General features: G+C 42.3%; 2 protein-coding genes across 6 annotated transcripts in view; both read right to left on the bottom strand.

The window, feature by feature from the left end:
* Positions 1-21,273, bottom strand: part of LOC126236700 (brachyurin-like) — a 245,556-nt gene that overhangs the window by 199,221 nt on the left and 25,062 nt on the right. The gene's annotated exons all lie outside the window — the stretch shown is intronic.
* The window catches only part of LOC126236697 (brachyurin-like), a 173,885-nt gene that overhangs the window by 10,617 nt on the left and 141,995 nt on the right, over positions 1-21,273 (bottom strand). For 2 of the 5 annotated variants that reach the window (XM_049946202.1, XM_049946206.1), the window contains exon 5: positions 11,804-11,902. The exons of the other annotated variants lie outside the window; for them this stretch is intronic. In XM_049946202.1, the coding sequence (XP_049802159.1) occupies positions 11,804-11,902 (99 nt within the window). The remainder of the gene's footprint in view (positions 1-11,803; positions 11,903-21,273) is intronic. 5 annotated transcript variants of the gene reach the window in all.

Here is a 21,273-nt window from a genome sequence, read left to right on the forward strand (position 1 = left end):
AAATGTATGCTGAGATAAAAGAACTTATTCAGATAGTGAAGGGAGACGAAAATTTAATAGTCATGAGTAACTTTAACTAGATAGTAGGTAAAGGAAGAGAAGGAAACGTTGTAGGTGAATGTGGAATGGGCTTAAGGAATGAAAAAGAAAGCCGCCTGGTAGAATTTTGCACAGAGCATATCTTAAACATAGCTAACACTTAGTTCCAGAATCACAAAAGAAGGTTGTATACATGGAAGAAGCCTGGAGATACTGGAAGGTCTCAGATGGATTATATAATGGTAAGACAGAGATTCAGGAACCAGATTTAAATTGTAAGACATTTCCAGGGACAGATGTGGACTCTGACCACAATCTACTGGTTATGAACTGTAGATTAAAATTGAAGAAACTGCAAAAAGTTGGGAATTTAAGGATATGGGACCTGGATAAACTGAAAGAACCAGAGGTTGCAGAGAGCTTCAGGGAGAGCATTAGTGAACGATTTACAGGAATGGGGGGAAGAAATACTCCATAAGAAGAATGGGTAGCTTTGAGAGACGAAATAGTGAAGGTAGCAGAGGACCAAGTAGGTAAAAAGACGAGGGATAATAGAAATCCTTGGGTAACAGATAAGATAATGAATGTAATTGCCTAGGGACCGATGACCTTAGCAGTTTGGTCCCAAAGGAACTTACCACAAATTTCCTATTTATCACTTCCTGACCCGTGTAAGGTTAGACTTCTATCATTAAATGGGGGACTGTTTAGTCCCCCTTAATCATCCCAACAACCACCACCTATCAGTAAATAAGAAAACGCTGCCTATGAATAAAGTTATAAGAAACGACTCTGAAAAAGCTCAGGCATAGCTAATTTTCAAAAGCTGCTACAGCAGAGGAAAACAGAAATCTAGCATGATACCTGAAAAAATACGTACCTACAGAAAAGGAAATAACAGCGTTACAAAGGAGATGTAAACATGCTTGGTGGACTGAAGACAGTGATAAGGCAGTCTGCCGAATAAAAGTAGCTAGTAAAACATTGTACATTGACAAAACAAGAGATAAGCTCTCAGAATACGAAGAAGTGCTGAAGCAGACAGCAAAAATCCTCCGTAAACCCAAAAGTTCAAGAGGGCAATGTTAATGTGGCAGTGAAGAATTAAGAAAACTGAAAGACGTTGACTGTGTAGTGATCTTGTGGATGTTGCAGTTCTTATTTGGGTGCTGGAAGAAAAACTGGAGACGAATTCCGCGTTATTCAAGACACTGCTTTATAGTTCTTTTACCCAAAAATGTTTCAGCACTTTTGTGCTATCTTCAGTGGATTATTGTTTATTTTCTTTCTGAAAAACTGTTGTTCCATATTAACCTCTCAGGTGGATTATTTGAACTTCTGGTACAAATGTATATAGATTTGTAAAAGGAGCGGTTGTTAAGTGTCAATCGTTTTTCATTAGTTTACATACATCACAGAGTTGAGACATACACACATCGAAAAATTTTTGCATCAACCCGGTTCATAGAACTCCTGAAGACAGACGTTGACTGTGGATATTGTATCACAGACACAGTCCCTTTAACTGTACAGAGACGTCTCTAAACCCACCCAAAGATGTAAACAACCATGCATAAGCATCACCTATTAGACGGAGGAGGTTCGACAGCCGATACGTTCCAGTCATTCCACCAGGAAGGAGGTACACGGCTCGTGTTGTCTGTAGTTCAACCATGCCTAGTCGGTCAATACCGTGGTTCGATCGGGTCCGCATTGTTACTTTGTGCCAGGAAGGGGTCTCAACAAGGGAAGTGTCTAGGCGTCTCGGAGAGAACCAAAGCGATGTTGTTCGGACATGGAGGAGATACAGAGAGACAGGAACTGTTGATGACATGCCTCGCTCAAGTCGCCCAAGGGCTACTACTCACTGGATGACCGCTACCTACTGATTATGGCTCTGAGAAACCCTGACAGCAACACCACCAAGTTGAATAATGCTTTTTGTGCAGCCAAAGGACGTCATGTTAGACTCAAACTTTGCGCAATAGGCTGCATGATGCACACCTTCTCTCCCGACGTCCATGGTGAGGTCCATCTTCGTAACCACGACACGATGCAGCGCGGTATAGATGGGCTCAGCAACATGCCGAATGGACCGCTCAGGATAGGCATATCGTTCTCTTCATCGATGACTGTCGCAAATGCCTTCAGCCAGACAATCGTCGGAGACGCGTTTGGAGACAACGCGGTCAGGCTGAATGCCTTAGACACACTGTCTAGCGAGTGCAGCAAGGTGGAATTTCGCTGCTGTTTTGGGGTGGCATTATGTGGGGTGGACGTACGCCGCTGGTGGTCATTGATGGTGCCGTAACGGTTTGTACCATACGTGAATGCCATCCTCAGACAGATAGTGTAACCATATCGGCAGCATACTGGCAAGGCATTCGTCTTCATGGACGACAATTGGCGCCCGCATCATGCGCATCATTGGCGCTACAGTCCGGAACCGCGCGACCGCTACGGTCGCAGGTTCGAATCCTGCCTCGTTCGTGGATGTGTGCGATGTCCGTAGGTTAGTTAGGTTTAAGTAGTTCTAAGTTCTAGGGGACTGATGGCCTTAGAAGTTAAGTCCCATAGTGCTCAGAGCCACTTGAATCATGCACAGCTTGTGAATGACTTCCTTCGGGATAACGACATCGCTCGAGTAGTGTGGCCAGCATGTTCTCCACGTACGAAACCTATCGAACGTGTTAGGTATAGATTGAAAATGGCTGTTTATGGACGACGTGAACCACTCTGGGGGATATACGCCGAATCGCCGTTGAGGAGTGGGAAAATCTGGATCAACAGTGCCTTGATGAACTTGTGGATAGTATGATACGACGAACACAGGCATGCATCAATGCACGAGAATGTGCTACTGGGTATCACAGATGACGGTGTGTACAGGAATCTGAACCACCACCTCTGGAGGTCGCGCTGCATGGTGGTGCAACATGCAGTGTGTGGTTTTCATGAACAATAACAAGGGCAGAAATGTTGTTTATGTCGAGCACTATTCCAATTTTCTGTACAGGTTCCGGAACTCTCGGAATCGAGGTGACGCAAAACTTTTTTTTTTTTTATGTGTGTATATCACAGAGTTGAGACATTAGGAGTTATTCATTTACCGTATGCATAAAGATTTTAGTTTTATAGTAAATTTGGAAATAACATAAATATGTACATGTGTTTACATACCTCACGCGAAGCTACAAAATGGTTCAAATGGCTCTGAGCACTATGGGACTCAACTGCTGTGGTTATCAGTCCCCTAGAACTTAGAACTACTTAAACCTAACTAACCTAAGGACATCACACACATCCATGCCCGAGGCAGGATTCGAACCTGCGACCGTAGCAGTCCCACGGTTCCGGACTGCGCGCCTAGAACCGCGAGACCACCGCGGCCGGCGCGAAGCTACAAATTGCGTATGGCGGTAGCTTTAAATCTACTGTACAATCTACAACTTTCATCTGCAAACAACGAAACGGCTTTTTATTTTCTTTGTTTGTTGTTTATTCCGACTGGGAAATCGATATATATCGAGTTATTTGGCGTGTTGCGGTTTTTCTAAGTTGAAGTGGTTTTTACCTCGTTTGTGTCGTATAAACGAAGTTATTTTTTAACTTAAAAGGGGATCACTTTTGTCAGCTGCAGCGGGACGTTACGCGGAATCAATAGCGACAAGTGTCGTTCTACTTTCGCTCGTCGGCGCTGATTCCGCGTAACATCCCGCTGCAGCTGACAACAGTGATCCACCGATCCCCCTTTAGTTTGATATAATGCTTCAAAGCTGCGGATTCTGCGTGATGTCCTTTACTGCTGTCGTTACACATGCATTTTGTATGATTCGTTTACCAAGCTCAGAGTTTCTACCGCCATTTCACGTTTTGTGGCTGTGTAGTGCTCATTTCTTTGGGCGTGACGTGCTTCGTTGACGTTCGTGATTCTTATGTCATGTGTGTGTGTGTGTGTGTGTGTGTGTGTGTGTGTGTGGGTGTGTGGGTGTGTGAGCACGCGCGTGCGAAACGAGACAGAGACAGACACAAAGACAGACAGACAGAGAGAGAGAGAGAGAGAGAGAGAGAGAGAGAGAGAGAGGTGGAAGTGAGAGAGTTATGGGTAGCTAGTAGAGTGAATGATCTTGAGTATGGGGAAGAGAATTTATTTTTACAGGGTGAGCGTATATATCTGATATAATTTGCCTAAAAGATGAATCACACTCTCGTAGGAAAAAACTTTATAATGACATAAACACTATCCACCTACAAATACGAATCACCATTGACACGCAAACAAATCAAAAGCTTAATGTCTTAAACCTCTCCATACACAAGAGAAACAATAAGGCTGAGGTCGAAATTTATATGAAATCTATAAGCACCAGCGCAAGCCTTCAAAATCAATCGAATCACTCCATAACTTACAAAGAAGCCAGTTTCAAATAATTATTATACAAACTGAACAGTACATCTATGAAGAAACGTGACTACACAGAAGAACTGAACGTGATAAAATGAACTGCACAGGAGAATCGGTACGATGCAAAGCCAGCAGAAAAAATAAATAAAAGAAAATACAAAAACAGCGAACACGTAACAAGAAAATACAAAAACAGCGAACACGTAACACAACAGACATAAAACACATACACAAACACAAGCACAGAAAGAGAGAGAGGGAGGGAGGGAGAGAGGGAGGGAGGGAGAGAGGGAGGGTGTGGAGGGATGGAGAGAGGGAGATAGGCAACATTACTCACATACTGTCAGCAAATAGTAAGTAACAAAAGGCACTTAATGACTTACAGCATCTGACTAGGCAGTATGCTAAAGATATCGAAAAAACAACACAATACACAAGAGACTTGGAAGACATAATACCGACGCTGGTAAATATAGTCGGTCTGGTATGTATCGATTAACATGCAATTACAACCAGTCTGCACATGTGGGTCAAACGGGCAGGAAGTTTGGAACCAGATATACAAAACATGATTGCATTTGCAGTTGTAGTGATGTTTTGGCGACTTTTGGTTACTGATTACACATTCTCTCCAATCGCCCACGAGCGCAATGACCATTTGGCATCCGTGCGCGGCTTGTGCTGCAGTCACTACGTATGGAGCATGTACAACCACAAATCCAGGGTTTTATCCGATCGCCACCACGGTTACTGCAGAGGCCCAGAACAATTTTAGATTTAGTGCCGTACAGGACTGTTTTCACTCCAGCATATGTTTTTAACCACATTATTTTATGACACTGCAAACTCGGCAACACAACTCTACAGATGTCTTTGCGGATTCATCGAAACAGGACTGCGTTGGTTGCCCTGTAGATCGAGTCCTCTAGGTCCGGCAGCCTCGGGACTTAACTGCCTTCAACGTTGAATTTCATACGATCTTGCAGGCATTGGAGCAGATGAGGTGCTGCTTCAAGTGCAAAATTTCTTGTCTATTTAGTTTCTCTGAGCGATCGTCATTCTCTATAATGCTTGTACCCAGCAGAGAAAGTAGGACAGAATATACAAGACACCTTCCTCTAAGTACAATGGCTGTGGAGGGAGGTTTTTTTGCTTGGTACCAAGGCACATGAATATTGCGTGGAACGAAAGCGCAGATGTAGCAGCGAAGGAGGCATGTCGTGATCCTCGATTATTTCACTGTGACGTCCCCTCGCACACTATCGCCTCGCTGTTGAGGTACAGAGTCGTGCCGCGATGGGAGTAACTGGAAGTGACAGGTAATCTGCTGCGTCTAGTAAAGCGCACTACGCGGCGGTGTTCGAGCCACGAAGACGGGGTGAGCTTCTCCTTGCTCGTCTTCGCGTAGGCCACAGTCCTCTCACGTCTGGCTTCTTGCTCCAGCGCGACGACCCTCCAGTGTGTGGCGCTTATGGTGTACAGATCACTGTGCGCCACATTCTGTTAGACTGTGGTTTATCTTCGGGCCAGAGGGCAGCGGAAGATTTGCCAGCAGTTCTGCCCTCCGTTTTAAGTGACATTGATACGAATGTGGTTAGAGTTGTAACGTTTTGTGATCTGTCCACCTTGTTTCCCCAAATTTTAGGGAGATGTTGTTAATGTGTTAACAGTTTGGTACTTTATTGTGGCGCTGTTCGTATTGAGAAGTTTTCATTTACGTTCGTGCACTAGAGACACACTTCTGTTCCTAGCCAGTGTTGACAAGCAGACTGCAGAGTCTCGTAAGCGACTGCGATAACTGAGTATCTTCACTCATAGGAGTATTCCGACTCAATCATACGTCCATAGTGTAGCCGTATTTATTTTCTGGACGTCACACTGCATCTCCACGGCGCCGCCAGTGTTCTAGGACGCGGAAGATCGACACTTTTCTGATCACTTGGGTGATATTTGCTAATCGAAGAAATATAGGGAAGAGTAAATTCCCATAAGTGCAGTCCCACTAATTCGTCTCTGAGTTTTTCGTTGTCTACTCCAGCTTAGGTGGTGGTTAGAACCAAAAAAAGGGTTACAGTATCAACATTTGCAGTGTTCTTAACGATCATAACAGGGGACGCGTTTTGACCGCTAGGTGTTGTGCCAGTCTTGGATAGTGTAGATAGTAGAATGTATAATTCAATATTTGTTAGGACTCCATGTTGTGTGTTTTGCACTTTCATTTTTATTTTATTGTTAAATATTCATTAATAAAATTCTTTTTTCTCGTTTAACTAGGTTTTGTCCCTATTCTTACTCTGAATACATTAGGTAAGGAATAGATATATATGAAAGGACCAATTAAATCAATTTTTCATGCCCAGAGAACCTCAATGTTGTCGCGAAAAACAAAGCCAGAGTCAGATAGTGATGAATGCACTACTAATACCACTGATGGCATCATGCAAAATAACCCACACAAGTGGTTAACTTGTAACAACGTTTCAGAAAGAAAATAAACGACCCACATTTTATATTGCATGCAGTCATATTTTTCTATTATCTTTTCAACGGATGGTGAATACAACGTACGCTATACGGACAAAAAGATATTTTGTATGTGATATAACTACAGTTTAACAATTTTAGGATTTTTTCTTTATTTGTACTGTGAAACCTTGCTTCTTGCCAAATTTCATGTTTCTAGGTCAACGGGAAGTAGCCCTAAGGTTTTGATGAGTGAGTCTACGAATATTAAATCTATGACATAAATGGCCACATATTCTGATTTCTTTGACTTGCAAGTGTAAATGTTTTACACCGCCGACGGACAGTAGATCTTAGTATGTGACATAAATTTCAACTTGATACATCTATCCATTCCAGACAAAAATGTATCTTAGGATGCGGAACGACAGACAGACAACAAGACAATGCTATAAGGATTCCTCTTTTACAGACTGATGAATGAAACCCTAAAAAAGATAGGAAAAAGCGTGTCACCCCACCCAAAGGATTACTAGGGGACGTCCTGGTTCCACAGTTTTATCGGGATAATAAGTCATATCACCCAGTGAACCATGGACCTTGGCATCGGTGGGGAGGCTTGCATGCCTCAGCGATACAGATGGCCGTAGCGCAGGTGCAACCACAACGGAGGGGTATCTGTTGAGAGGCCAGATAAATGTTTGGTTCCTGAAGAGCGGCAGTAGCCTTTTCAGTAGTTGCAGGGGCAACTGTCTGGATGATTGGCCGATCTGGCATTGTAACATCAACCTAAACGGTCGTGCTGTGCTAGTACTGCGAACGGCTGTAATTTTTCCCGTGCTCATACAGCTCCGGTAAAATATTTCGGAGGTAAAATAGTCCGCCATTCAGATCTCCGGGCGAAGACTACTCAGGAGGATGTCACCATCAGGAGAATATTATACGAATCGGTGCGTGGAATGTCAGAGCGCTGAATCGGTCAGGTATGTTAGAAAATTTAAAAAGGGAAATGGATCGGTTGAAGTTAGATATACCGGGAATTAGTGAAGTACAATGACAGGAGGCACAAGAATTCTGGTGCGTTGAATACGGGGTTATAAATAAAAAGTGAAATAAGGGTACTGCAGGAGTGGGTTTCACAGTGAATAAGATAGTAGGAATCCGGGTAAGCTCCTATGAGCAGCATAGTAAACGCATTATTGTATCCAAGATAGACACGGAGCCCACACCCACCACTGTAGAAGTTGTTTATATATCGACTAGCTCAGCAGAAGAAGCAGAAATTGAAGAAATGTATGACGAGATAAAAGAAGTTATTCAGACGAAAATTTAATAGTGTTGGGGTACATGAATTCGAAAGCAGGAAGAGAAGGAAAAACAGCAGGTGAATATGGACAGGGGAAAAGGAATGAAAGAGGAAGCCGTTTGGTGGTGTTTTGTACAGAGCATAATTTATTCGTCGCTAACACTTGGTTTAAGAATCACAAAAGAAGATTGCTAACGTGGAAGAGCCCTGGAGACACCGGGAGGTTTCAGATTGAGTATGTAATGACAAGACAGATTTAGGAATCAGGTTTTAATCTGTAAAACATTTCCAGGGGCAGATGTAGACTCTGACCACAACTTATTGGCTGCGAACTGTAGATTAAAACTGAAGGTATTGGAAAAAGGTAGGAAAGTAAGGATATGGGATCTGAATAAGTTGGAAAAACCAAAGGTTGCTGAGAGTTTCAGAGGGAGTATTAGGCGACGGATAGCTAGATCAGGGGAAAGGAATACAGTAGAAGACGAATGTATAACTTTAAGAGATGAAATAGCAGCAGAGAATCAAATACGTAAAAAGACAAACCCTAGTGAAATCCATGGATAACACAAGAGATATTGAATATAATTGATGAAGAAGAAAATATAAAAATTCAGCAAATGAAGGAGGCGAAAGGGAATACAAAACTCTAAAATATTAGATTGGCAGGGAGTGCAAAATGGCTAAGCAGGTATGGCTAGAGGACAAATGTAAGTATTTAGAAGCCTATTTCATTACGGGAATAATAGATACCGTCTACAGGAAAGTTAAAGAGGCCATTACAGATAAAAAGAAGCATCTGTACGAATATAAAGAGCTCAGATGCGAAACCAGTGCTAAGCATAAAAGGGAAAGCTGGAAGATTGATGGGGTACATAGAAGGTCTGTACAAGGGAGATAAACGTGAAAGCAATGTTACAGAAATGGAAGTGGACGTAGTTGAAGTTGAGATGGGAGATATGATACTGCGAGAACTTGACACAGCTCTGAAAGAGGTAAGTCGAAACAAGACCCCGGTAGTAGAGGATATTCCGTCAGAACTTCTGATAGCCTTGGGACAGTCATCCATTACAAAACTCTTCCATCTAGTGTTAAAGATGCATGAGACAGATGAAATACCGTCAGACTTCAAGAAGAATGTAATAATTTGAAAGAAAGCAGTTACTGACAGGTGTGAAAATAACCGACCTATCAGTTTCATGTCATGGCTGCAGAATACCAACACGGATTCCTTACACAATAATGGAAAAACTGGAAGAAACCGACCTCGGTAAAGATCAGTTTGGATCCTGGAGAAATGTAGGAACACGCGAGGCAGTACTGACCGTATGACTTACAAGAAAGGTTAAGGAAAGACGAACCTACGATTATAGTATTTGTAGACTAAGGCGAAGTTTTTGACGATATTGACTGGAATACTCTCCTTAAAATTCTGAAGGTAGCAGGAACAAAATACTGGGAGCGAAAGGCTATTTACAAAAGAAAACAGAAGGCAGTAATAACAGTAGAGGGGCATGAAAGGATAGCAGTAGTTGAGAAGGGAGTGAGACAGTTTTTCAGCCTATCCCCGACGTTATTCAATTTGTATATTGAGCAAGCAGTAAAGGAAATAAAAGAAAAATTTGGAGTAGGAATTAATATCCAGGCAGAAGAAATAAAAACCTTGAAGTCTACCATTAATGTTGTAATACTGTCAGAGACAGCAAATTACTTGACCAGTTGAACGGAATGGACATTGTCTTGAAAGGAGAATATGAAATGAACATCAAGAAAGGCAAAACAAGGTTAATGAAATGTTGTCGAATTAAATCACGTAATGCTAAGGAAATTAGACTAGTAGATGAGTTTTGCTATTTGGGAAGCAAAATAACTGAGGAATGCAGAAGTAGGGAGGATATAAAGTATAGTCTGGAAATACCAAGGACAGGATTTCTGAAGAAGAGAAGTTTATTAACATCGAGTATAGATTTAAACATCAGCCAGCGTTTTCTGAAAGTATTTGCCTTGAGTGTTGCCATGTGTGGAAGTGAATCATGGACGATAAGCAGTTTAGACAAGGAAAGAATAGAAGTTTTCTAAATGTGGCGCTACAGAAAATTATTGGATATTGGATGGGTAGATAACGTAACTAATGAGTAGGTACTGAATATAATTGGGGAGACAAGAAATTGTTGACACAACTTGACCAAAAGACGAGATTAGTTGAGAGTACAGGTTCTGAGACATCAAGGGATCACCAGTTTAGTACTGCATGGGAGTGTGGAGGATAAAAATCGTAGAGAGAGACCAAATGATGAATAGAGTAAGCAGATTCAGAAGGAAGTAGGTTGCAGTAGTTATTCGGAGAAGAAGATTCTTGCAGAGTATAGAGCAGCATGGAGAGCTGCATCAAAGCATGGTGCCACTGAAGATTACAACAACAATAAGTCACGTTTTCTGGAATTTTCTCGAAGCGTTTGGAAGTTAAGCATTACATGTCAATTTTGCCTAGTGCCACCCCTAGCTCTAGGAGTCAACTGTCACTGGAAGTGTCACCATTCGGAAATCCCGAATACTAATATAGATAATTTACGGGATTTTTAATGTCCTTCCCTCAACCACCTACGGCTCTGCCCTAAGGGTGTCTTACCCCACAGCAAATTCTTCTAAATGATAAATCACATGTAGCAAATCTGGTTCGAACTTTTTGCAGACGATCCAGTGCTAAGCATGTGTCTTCATATTCAAACGGTAATTGTCCCGTTGTACTAACTCATATGTATCAAGTCTTTATAAAGCACTGCAGGCCTTCCAGAGCTATGCTCGAACAGGACACATACGCAGTATGTAAAATATCTCGTAGGACAAGACTTTCATCCACGAACCTCATAAATGACACCTATATATTCTTAATTTGAACTTGCATTGAGGTTCGTCTTTCCCTTATCCACAAAAAATTTATGCTGCAATATTAATGAGCTGTAGCATTCTTGTACAAATTAACTTCTGTTAGCTTTATGCGGTTTCGATAGATATTACACTAAAGCGTCTCCCCTGTATTACATTTGGTTATCTACATAATTCTGAAGATCATATTCCAGCTGACACATATGACGATTTTTTAAAGATAGATATTCAAATGTAAATTTCGAATAGCTCTTGACTATGTAGCACTACGTGATGGACATTCTTTTCTATTCTTCTCTGGACGCATCCAGTCAGCAACTTATGAAATTGCCATGCCTTGTTGATCATGTGGTAGCTCTTAGCGTTATCTGCTTTTAATTTGTGCCACAGTATGAGTACATTGCTTTCCTGGAAGCCTGTCGGCGCGTTTCACATCTCATACGCCACTGATTTTGTGATCCAGAAGATACTTCTATGAAACTTGTTGCGTTGAGGACAGTACTCAGTTTACATTAAATTTACTCAGAACGTGGAAAATTTTACGTATTGTATGACATGAGACAACCTACACAATAAATGCAGACACACATTTTCAAACGTATTACCGCTAACAACATTCGATTCCCTTACACCAACTTTCAGGATGGGACGGAGTCAATAAAAAGTTAAAAAAATAGTCACCATCTACGTAGAACGCGTGTACTTACTGTCGGTATTGAGGCCCCAGCCGCTGACCGTAGCGGTCTGGCCCTCGAAGCTGTTGCTCGCCTGTGAGCGAGAAGGCAGGTTCACCAGTCCGATGTAAGCTGTAAAAATAGAAACATATATTTTTATATTTCTCGTTATATCCCTGAAACAATCAAGACGTAGGACTCTCTCGAAGAATGAAGCCACAGAAGCAATGAAAATACTCTCTTAACTACGATTCTAGTCATCAAGATACATATGGACGCATTTAGTACGTAAATGAACGGACGTCTCTATAACATAGTTGATCGGGATAATTACGATGACTTCGAAAATATGAGCACTCGACCTACGGTTTCTGAGAAACCAAGTGTACTTGGCGGTAAAATTAAGATAGTTATGTGCGAACCACCGTGTGCGGTCCCTATCTTATTGTGGAGAACTGCTTTTGCCGAAAATTTACCATGGCATTTACTCAGATATTATCAGTGAATCGCAGAATATTATCAACAAAGACAAATGATGCCCCCAACAGACATTCGTTTTGGTACTCCTTGTGACCGATCTTACCGCTAAAAAACAACATTAATATTTCGTTAAAACAAGTAACTTCATGTTTAGAGAAATTTTGTACAAATGACTTGGCTCACACAAATAATGCAGAAATCTATGCATGGAAAAGTATTCCAACAAGCAAGACATTAAGCTAAAAATGGCCGTGGAGGAACTGCTGAAGTAGGGAAGTCGAAACTAATCGTACTGTTCAATTATACTGAAAACGAGCCATTAAAATCGGCTGAAATATACATTATGCTCTCTATAACTGTAGGTAATAATTATCAAACATGATGAATGAGAAATCGACGACAATGGTGTAATATTCCATAGTATTTATTGTTATACAAATCGATTTTCGGCTGTTACTCTATTGTCAGGTAAATGCGTAAATACGTGTGGTGTGCAAGGTCAAATATTTGAAGTGTGGTGTGTCTAGCGAGTATCTAAATTTGTTTTCAAAGATGACAGTTGGTAATATGTGATTTAGCACTAAAAACAGAGAAGTTTTTCCGTAAAATACCATGTAAAACTATTTAACTTATATAAAATATGTGACAAATGAAATGATAAACTACATGACAAATTAAAACATTTGTTTAAGAAAAAAATTAGTTGCACAAAATATATTATACGGAATTACTTTATACTTCAGAATACGTTTCGTTAAATACTGCGGTCCGAGAGCAAGCAATGGACCCGCTGCAACGTTCTGTCTCATGCCACTCTATTGGTCGAAGACTGGCAGAAGTCGCACTAGGGAATTCATGTCTCATGTGTAGGCTGCCATTAACACCACAATACAGACGGCTCAGTTTTGGAGTGGTGACGTGACCGGGTATCATGGAATGCTGATGAATGACGCCTCATTATGTTCAGAGTCGCAATGTGATCATGCACTACTCAAAACAACCATTATCGGTGAGTATGGTTTTGACCTGGGCGGGGCACCCATTCTTCCAAGATACTGGGGAACACAGTGGTTCTATTTCTGGCGTCTTGATGTGGGGAGCAATCGCGTATGATTTCAGGACATAGTTGGTAGAGTTCGAGTGAACTCTGGCGGCACAACGGTACGTCATGGACATGTGTTACCGCTCATGCGACCTTATCGTGATACCATTTCCTTCAACAGGACAATACTAGTACACACATAGCCCATATCTTTATGAACTATCTCCGTGATGTTGAGGTACTCCCGCGACCACCAATATCCCCAGATCTTCCCACGATAGAATAAGTATGGGACCAGCTCGGACGTCCACTCCGACCCAGTGGATATCAAGGACGAATTACACTATGTGATCAAAAGTATCCGGACAGCCCCAAAAACATACGTTTTTCATATTACGTGTATTTTGCTGCCACATACTGTCAGGTACTCCATATGAGCGAATGAGCGACCTCAGTAGTCATTAGACATCGTGATAGAGCAGAATGGGGCGCTCTGCGGAACACGGATTTCGAACGTGGTTCAAATGGTTCAAATGGCTCTGAGCAATATGGGACTTAACATCTGTGGTCATCAGTCCCCTAGAACTTAGAAGTACTTAGACCTAACTAACCTAAAAACATCACACACAGCCATGCCCGAGGCAGGATTCGAACCTGCGACCGTAGCGGTCACGCGGTTCCAGACTGAAGCGCCTAGAACCGCACGGCCACACCGGCCGGTTTCGAACGTGGTCAGGTGATCGGATGTCACTTGTGTCATACGTCTGCACGCGAGATTTCCACCTCCTAAACATCCCTAGGTCCACTTTTTCCGATGTGATAGTGAAGTGGAAACATCAAGGGACACGTACAGCACAAAAGCGAACAGGCCAACCTCGTCTGCTGACTGACAGAGACAGCCGACAGTTGAAGAGGATCGTAACGTGTAATAGGCAGACCATACACAGGAATTCCAAACTGCATCTGGGTCCACTGCAAGTGCCATGACAGTTAGGCGAGAGCCGATAAAACTTGGATTTCATGGTCGAGAGGCTGTTCATAAGCCACTCATCACGCCGGTAAATGCCAAACGACGCCTCACTTGGTGTAAGGAGCGTAAACATGGGACAACTGAACAGTGGAAAAACTTTGTGTAGAGTGACGAATCACGGTACGCAATGTGGCGATCGTATGGCAAGGTGTGGGTATGGCGAAGGCCCGGTGAACGTCATGTGACAGCGTGTGTAGTGCCAACAGTAAAATTTGGAGGCGGTTGTATTAAGGTGTGGTCGTGTTTTTCATGGAGGGGCTTGCACCCCTTGTTGTTTTGCGTGGCACTATCACAGCACAAGTCTACATTGATGTTTGAAGCAGCTTCTAGCTTTCCACTGTTGAAGAGCAATTCGGGGATTGCGATTGCATCTTTCAACACCATCGAGCACCTGTTCATAATGCATGGACTGTGTCAGAGTGGTTACACGACAATAACATCCCTGTAATGGACTGACCTGCACAGAGTCTCGACCTGAGTTCTATAGAACACCTTTGAGATGTTTTGGAACACCGACTTCATGCCAGGCCACACCGACCGACATCGATACCTCTAGTCAGTGCAGCACTCCGTGAAGAATGGGCTGCCATTCTCCAAGATACCTTCCAGCACCTGACTGAACGTATGCCTGCGAGAATGGAAGCTGTCATCAAGGCTGAGGGTGGGCCAACACCATATTGGATTCCAGCATTACCAATGGAAAACGCCACGAAGTCATTTTCAGCCAGATGTCCGGATACTTTTGATCACATATTGTACATCACTTATGGGGCAGCGTACCCCATGGGAGGATACAATGGCTTCCCAAATGAATGAGTGCGTGCAACCAGGCCAGGGTGGGTGCAGCGTCATACTGTTACGTAGGCTCGTACTTTTTGACTATTTTGTAATCACCGAAATACCATCACATACTCTCTCGATCAGTGAAGTTTCATTTCGTTTGCTGCTCTCCTTCTGGGTGCTTCACGTTTTTCGTCAGACAGTGTGATAAATAGTATAGAATATCACATCAGTGTAATGCGTTAGTTCATTTATAATTGTCGTGTCCTGACACGGGATAGAGGGAAGGCAGGGGGTTTAGGGTCAGTCTGCAATTTCCCAGCGTATGCAGTAAGACAAATTCCCTGTGAAGGCAGGTTGATGCTTTGTATCAGCGCCAAACATTATCACAGGGCATATATGAGAGGCGCCGATTTTATAACCTGACAGTATACTTGCAGCCGGAGACTCATGCAGTCCAGGGGTCTTATTAGCACTGTTTATTTGCGATCATATTAACTACTACACCGAAGACTAATTCTATAGATTAGAAAAAGCAAAGGAGGAATTTATTTGCACAACAGAAGGAGGGGTGATGCTAACACAACTAGAGAACACTAGCAGCACGGCAAGTACAAACTTGAGAGCGGCACTTCAAGTGAGAGAAACAGACATGTCGGAGCTTACCGAGGCTGGGCACGAGCGGCACGGAGGCGGTGCCCCAGCGATTTGGCTGAGAACTCCCTCTAAATGCAAAAACAAAGGTTTTCATATCATCGTGGTGGAATCGAGAACTGCGCACCTAAGCGACTGCCTGACTGCTGGGTAAATTCAAATAGCCTTTTCTTCTCTCTCCTGCTCACGGCAGTAACTATTTTCTGTAAGATGTCATGCTTGAAATATGTATGTGCCTGCAGTCAACTGAGCACCAATTACGTTTTTGATTGTCTCTCAGACATGAGCCACTTGATGTTTATTTAATCCACGTTTTGTCGTCAGGCAGAGTTTGCATTATCCAGCAACAGGCTCACAACAATAAAATTTACCGCTATACAGGGTGTTACAAAAAGGTACGGCCAAACTCTCAGGAAACATTCCTCACACACAAAGAAAGAAAATATGTTATGTGGACTTGTGTCCGGAAACGCTTACTTCATATGTTAGAGCTCATTTTATTACTTCTCTTCAAATCACATTAATCAAAGAATGGAAACACACAGCAACAGAACGTACCAGCGTGACTTCAAACACTTTGTTACAGGAAATGTTCAAAATGTCCTCCGTTAGCGAGGATACATGCATCCACCCTCTGTCGCACGGAATCCGTGATGCGCTGATGCAGCCCTGGAGAATGGCGTATTGTATCACAGCCGTCCACAATACGAACACGAAGAGTCTCTACATTTGGTACCGGGTTTGCGTAGACAAGAGCTTTCAAATGCCCCCATAAATGAAAGTCAAGAGGGTTGAGGTCAGGAGAGCGTGGAGGCCATGGAATTGGTCCACTTCTACCAATCCATCGGTCACCGAATCTGTTGTTGAGAAGCGTACGAACAGTTTGACTGAAATGTGCAGAAGCTCCATCGTGCATGAACCACATGTTGTGTCGTACTTGTAAAGGCACATGTTGTAGCAGCACAGGTAGAGTATCCCGTATGAAATCATGGTGGTGACTAAACTAAAATGAGCTCTAACATGGAAATTAAGCGTTTCCGGACACATGTCCACATAACATTTTTCCTTTATTTGTGTGTGAGGAATGTTGCCTGAAAGTTTGGCCGTACCTTTTTGTAACGCCCTGTAGATTTAAGATAGCGCCATTAATAGCACACGGCGGCGCTGGTAGTGTTGTCACTAAGACTGTAAATAAGATCACCTGCATTTCACAGTAGTGGGCCTGTCTTTGAAGAGTTAAAATACAATGATGCGAAAATGCTGACCCGGAAAATCAGCTTAGTTGGCATAAACTAATACTGCGTTGACGACAAAGTACGAAATAATTTCACACATTCTCTTAACTCGAAAAGGTAAATTTTTGTGATATGCTGACAGACTCTCTTTCTGCAATCGTGACACCCACATTGACTTTTTCTTTTCATAAGGCTGAACAAAGTAAACAATGATCGCATCTGTTTTTGCTGTTATCGCTTGTCGTTGGGTACTACCATTATCAAAACATTTCACTCTGATTCCAAATTCGCTATTACTGTGTTTACGTCGGTAAATTATGAGTCGAAATCAGTGGATTTTGAAATCGTTTGTGCTTTCTGTTTTTGGATGCAGGCACTGTAAATTTATTTTCTGCGTGCAGTTCGAAATAAATCGGGACGAAATAAATTGATATTTCGCTTAATATAAAGATGGGGCTGCTTAAGGCTCTTGATAAAAAACGGAAATCGAAAACGTCTTGTTAAGGCAGTTCTCAGCTTGTAAAAACTTTATAAAATGCATGACACACAAATGTTGACTTTATATATATTTTATTGCGACCGGTTTCGCACATAAACTACGTTCACGGTCGTCGACAAATTAATCTGCCGTTTTAATATGTAATGCTGACTACAGATAAAAGTTTCGACGATCATGAACATGGTTTTTTTTCCGAAACCGGTCGGAATAAAATATAAATAAAGTCATCATTTGTATTATGCAATTTTACAAAGGAAATCGAAAAAGCAAATGAGTGAAGAGATTGATTTTCTGACTGTACATTGTCGACGTTAATTAAAAATAGAGATCAAATTACAGCAATTTTTGAGCGCACAATTTCGAGCCTGAGACATGTATGAAGTGTATACTGCGTTGCTTGTTGGTTCAAATGAGCTAGGTCCCAGAATGCTCCTGTACCAGGAACTTTTTGCGTGGAAAAACTGTTGAACTGGAGAAAAACAAGTGGATATCGAATTTTCTACAAATAAAGGCTGGTTATCACGTTCATGAAAACGAACAGCATAGAGTTAAAAAATGTTTGGTGTGAAGCTAACCAAGGTTTATCGATTACGACTACAGATATGACGCAGCAGATGCTTTCAGCACCAACGAAGCTACGTTAATTTGGGCCTGCATACCCAATAAAACTGTATCGCTTAGTGGTCAATTGTTTTCAGGGAGGATAACCTCTAAGGAAAGATTTACGCCATTGGTGGGGTACATGTCAGATGGATCTCATAAGCGAATCTTATTTGTCATCGGGACGAGTTTAAAGCCATTATGTTTTAAAAATGTACGGCTACGAAATAAACGTGGCTGCTGACTGATATGTTTGCCTACTGGATTCTCACATTCCGTCTATCAGAAAAGCATTAAGCGTAATTATTTTTGATAATTTTGCGCAACCCCGCAATATTAAAATCTATAAAGCATACAAATTTCCCTACGAACACCACAAATGTATTGCAACCGTGAGAACAACGTATCATTCAAAGCTTGAAATGTCACTACCAAAAGAACCTACTTGCAATCGTAGCAAATCGAAGCACACGGGGATTTGTCGCCGGTCTTTTAGATGTATTACGTATGTTGTGATTACGTACCTTGCGATCTGTATAGAAGTTAGTGACGTCAGTGGCATTTAACGAAATGTTCGGGGAAGTTTTTACATTATCGGACGGTTACACACTATGAGGTGCATTCAAGTTCTAAGGCCTCCGATTTTGTTTCTCCGGACTGGAAAGAGATAGAAACATGCGCTTTGTTTTAAAATGAGGCCGCGTTCATTGTCAATACGTCCCAGAGATGGCAGCACCGTACGGCAGATGGAATTTTACAGCCAGCGGCGAGAGTGAGAACTGTTTTTAATACTTAAAATGGCGACGTTTTCCTTGCTTGAACAGCGTGCAATCATTCGTTTTCTGAATTTGCGTGGTGTGAAACCAATTGAAATTCATTGACAGTTGAAGGGGACATGTGGTGATGGAGTTATGGATGTGTCGAAAGTGCGTTCGTGGGTGCAACAGTTTAATGAAGGCAGAACATCGTGTGACAACAAACTGAAACAACCTCGGGCTCGCACAAGCCGGTCTGACGACATGATCGAGAAAGTGGAGAGAATTGTTTTGGGGGATCGCCGAATGACTGTTGAACAGATCGCCTCCAGAGTTGGCATTTCTGTGGGTTCTGTGCACACAATCCTGCATGACGACCTGAAAATGCGAAAAGTGTCATCCAGGTGGGAACCACGAATGCTGATGGACGACCACATGGCTGCCCGTGTGGCATGTTGCCAAGCAATGTTGACGTGCAACGACAGGATGAATGGGACTTTCTTTTCGTCGGTTGTGACAATGGATGAGACGTGGATGCCATTTTTCAATCCAGAAACAAAGCGCCAGTCAGCTCAATGGAAGCACACAGATTCACTGCCACCAAAAAAATTTCGGGTAACCGCCAGTGCTGAAAAAATGATGGAGTCCATGTTCTGGGACAGGGAGGGCGTAATCCTTACCCATTGCGTTCCAAAGGGCACTACAGTAACAGGTGCATCCTACGAAAATGTTTTGAAGAACAAATTCCTTCCTGCACCGCAACAAAAACGTCTGGGAAGGGCTGCGCGTGTGCTGTTTCACCAAGCCAACGCACCCGCACATCGAGCTAACGTTACGCAACAGTTTCTTCGTGATAACAACTTTGAAGTGATTCCTCATGCTCCCTACTCACCTGAAATGGCTCCTAGTGACTTTTGGCTTTTTCCAACAATGAAAGACACTCTCCGCGGCCGCACATTCACCAGCCGTGCTGCTATTGCCTCAGCGATTTTACAGTGGTCAAAACAGACTCCTAAAGGAGCCTTCGCCGCTGCCATGGAATCATGGCGTCAGCGTTGTGAAAAATGTGTATGTCTGCAGGGCGATTACGTCGAGAAGTAACGCCAGTTTCATCGATTTCGGGTGAGTAGTTAATTAGAAAAAAAGTTGGAGGCCTTAGAACTTGAATGCACCTCGTATCACTATTACACTCACCTATACTCTATAAATACACAACAACACACCCCCAACATTTCCGCAAGAGAAGGGGCTAAAGTGCGCCGAAGAACACCCTTTCCGAGAACGGCTCTACCCACCCCCTGGGATGTCACAACTAAAAATGCCATACGATACTTATTTTACCGGGCGAATTTGTTGCAGTCAATGAGGACCTTGTTTTCCTACCGTTAGTCGCGGAAATACGACGCTAGTCATGCGTATATCCCCAGCCCTCTCACTCCTAATACTAACCAGCGTTACATTAGAACCGACAAAATGTAAGAAATTTGACATCGGCAGTCTCATGACATCTTCAGAAATTGCAAGACATTGAAATACCCACCGCTCAGCTAAATCATTATACGCCATAAGAAAGATCGCTACAATACCACCAAAACAACTCTTATTTTAGTATTCTTTAAGTATTTTATACGACGACGCGGCAGTGCACCAAACAGGATTTTAAATGAACGATGACGAATATGACGATTGAATAAACACTGCAGTTTCTGACCTCAGCACATAAAAATGCGGAACACTATTCAAAACACTGGCAGCTATTTAAATGGTCATTCGTATGGTGACATGAATAAAATGCTGGACGATATCGAACAGTTTGTTGAAAATTTTTTGTTTGAAAAGACACTGCAAAGTACAACAGATTTTATGCCGACAAAACGAAAACATATTGCGTATGGACTTCCGGTCTTCAGTTTTTACGTACAAGAGTAATGTCGGCAGGAGATCGAATTCTCAAACAAAATTTGACGAGATCGAAACTACGGCATTATTGGACTTTTCTGCGAACACCACTTAACACGGAATTCTGTTAACACTAAAAACAATTTCGGTCCCCTCAGTTTCATGGTATGAATTTTTCATCGTACTCTTCGTAGAAAATGTCTTGTCGTTTCTAAAATGCACATAACTAGTTAGATTTTGATTTACCGACACTCATTCAGCGCATAATATGTAATGTGTGAAAGCACATTTCAACAGAGAAACGCATTTTTTATTTGAATTTTAATTGTTTGTTTTCTTCGTAAAACTTCAGTTTAGCAGTTACTTTCCGTTTTCAGCACTTGGTCACAGCTCTATTTTTGCACCATTTGAAACATTAGCTCACTTGGAAAATTATTTCTGTACGTGCTATTGAGGGTGTAAGCTGTCAAGCTGTTTGGTTGTATATAACGTCTGACTACTCTACATATTTTTCAGCGTACATCACACG

The sequence above is a fragment of the Schistocerca nitens genome, chromosome 2 (genome assembly GCF_023898315.1).
Source record: "Schistocerca nitens isolate TAMUIC-IGC-003100 chromosome 2, iqSchNite1.1, whole genome shotgun sequence".
In the NCBI taxonomy this organism is placed as follows: Eukaryota; Metazoa; Arthropoda; class Insecta; order Orthoptera; family Acrididae; genus Schistocerca; species Schistocerca nitens.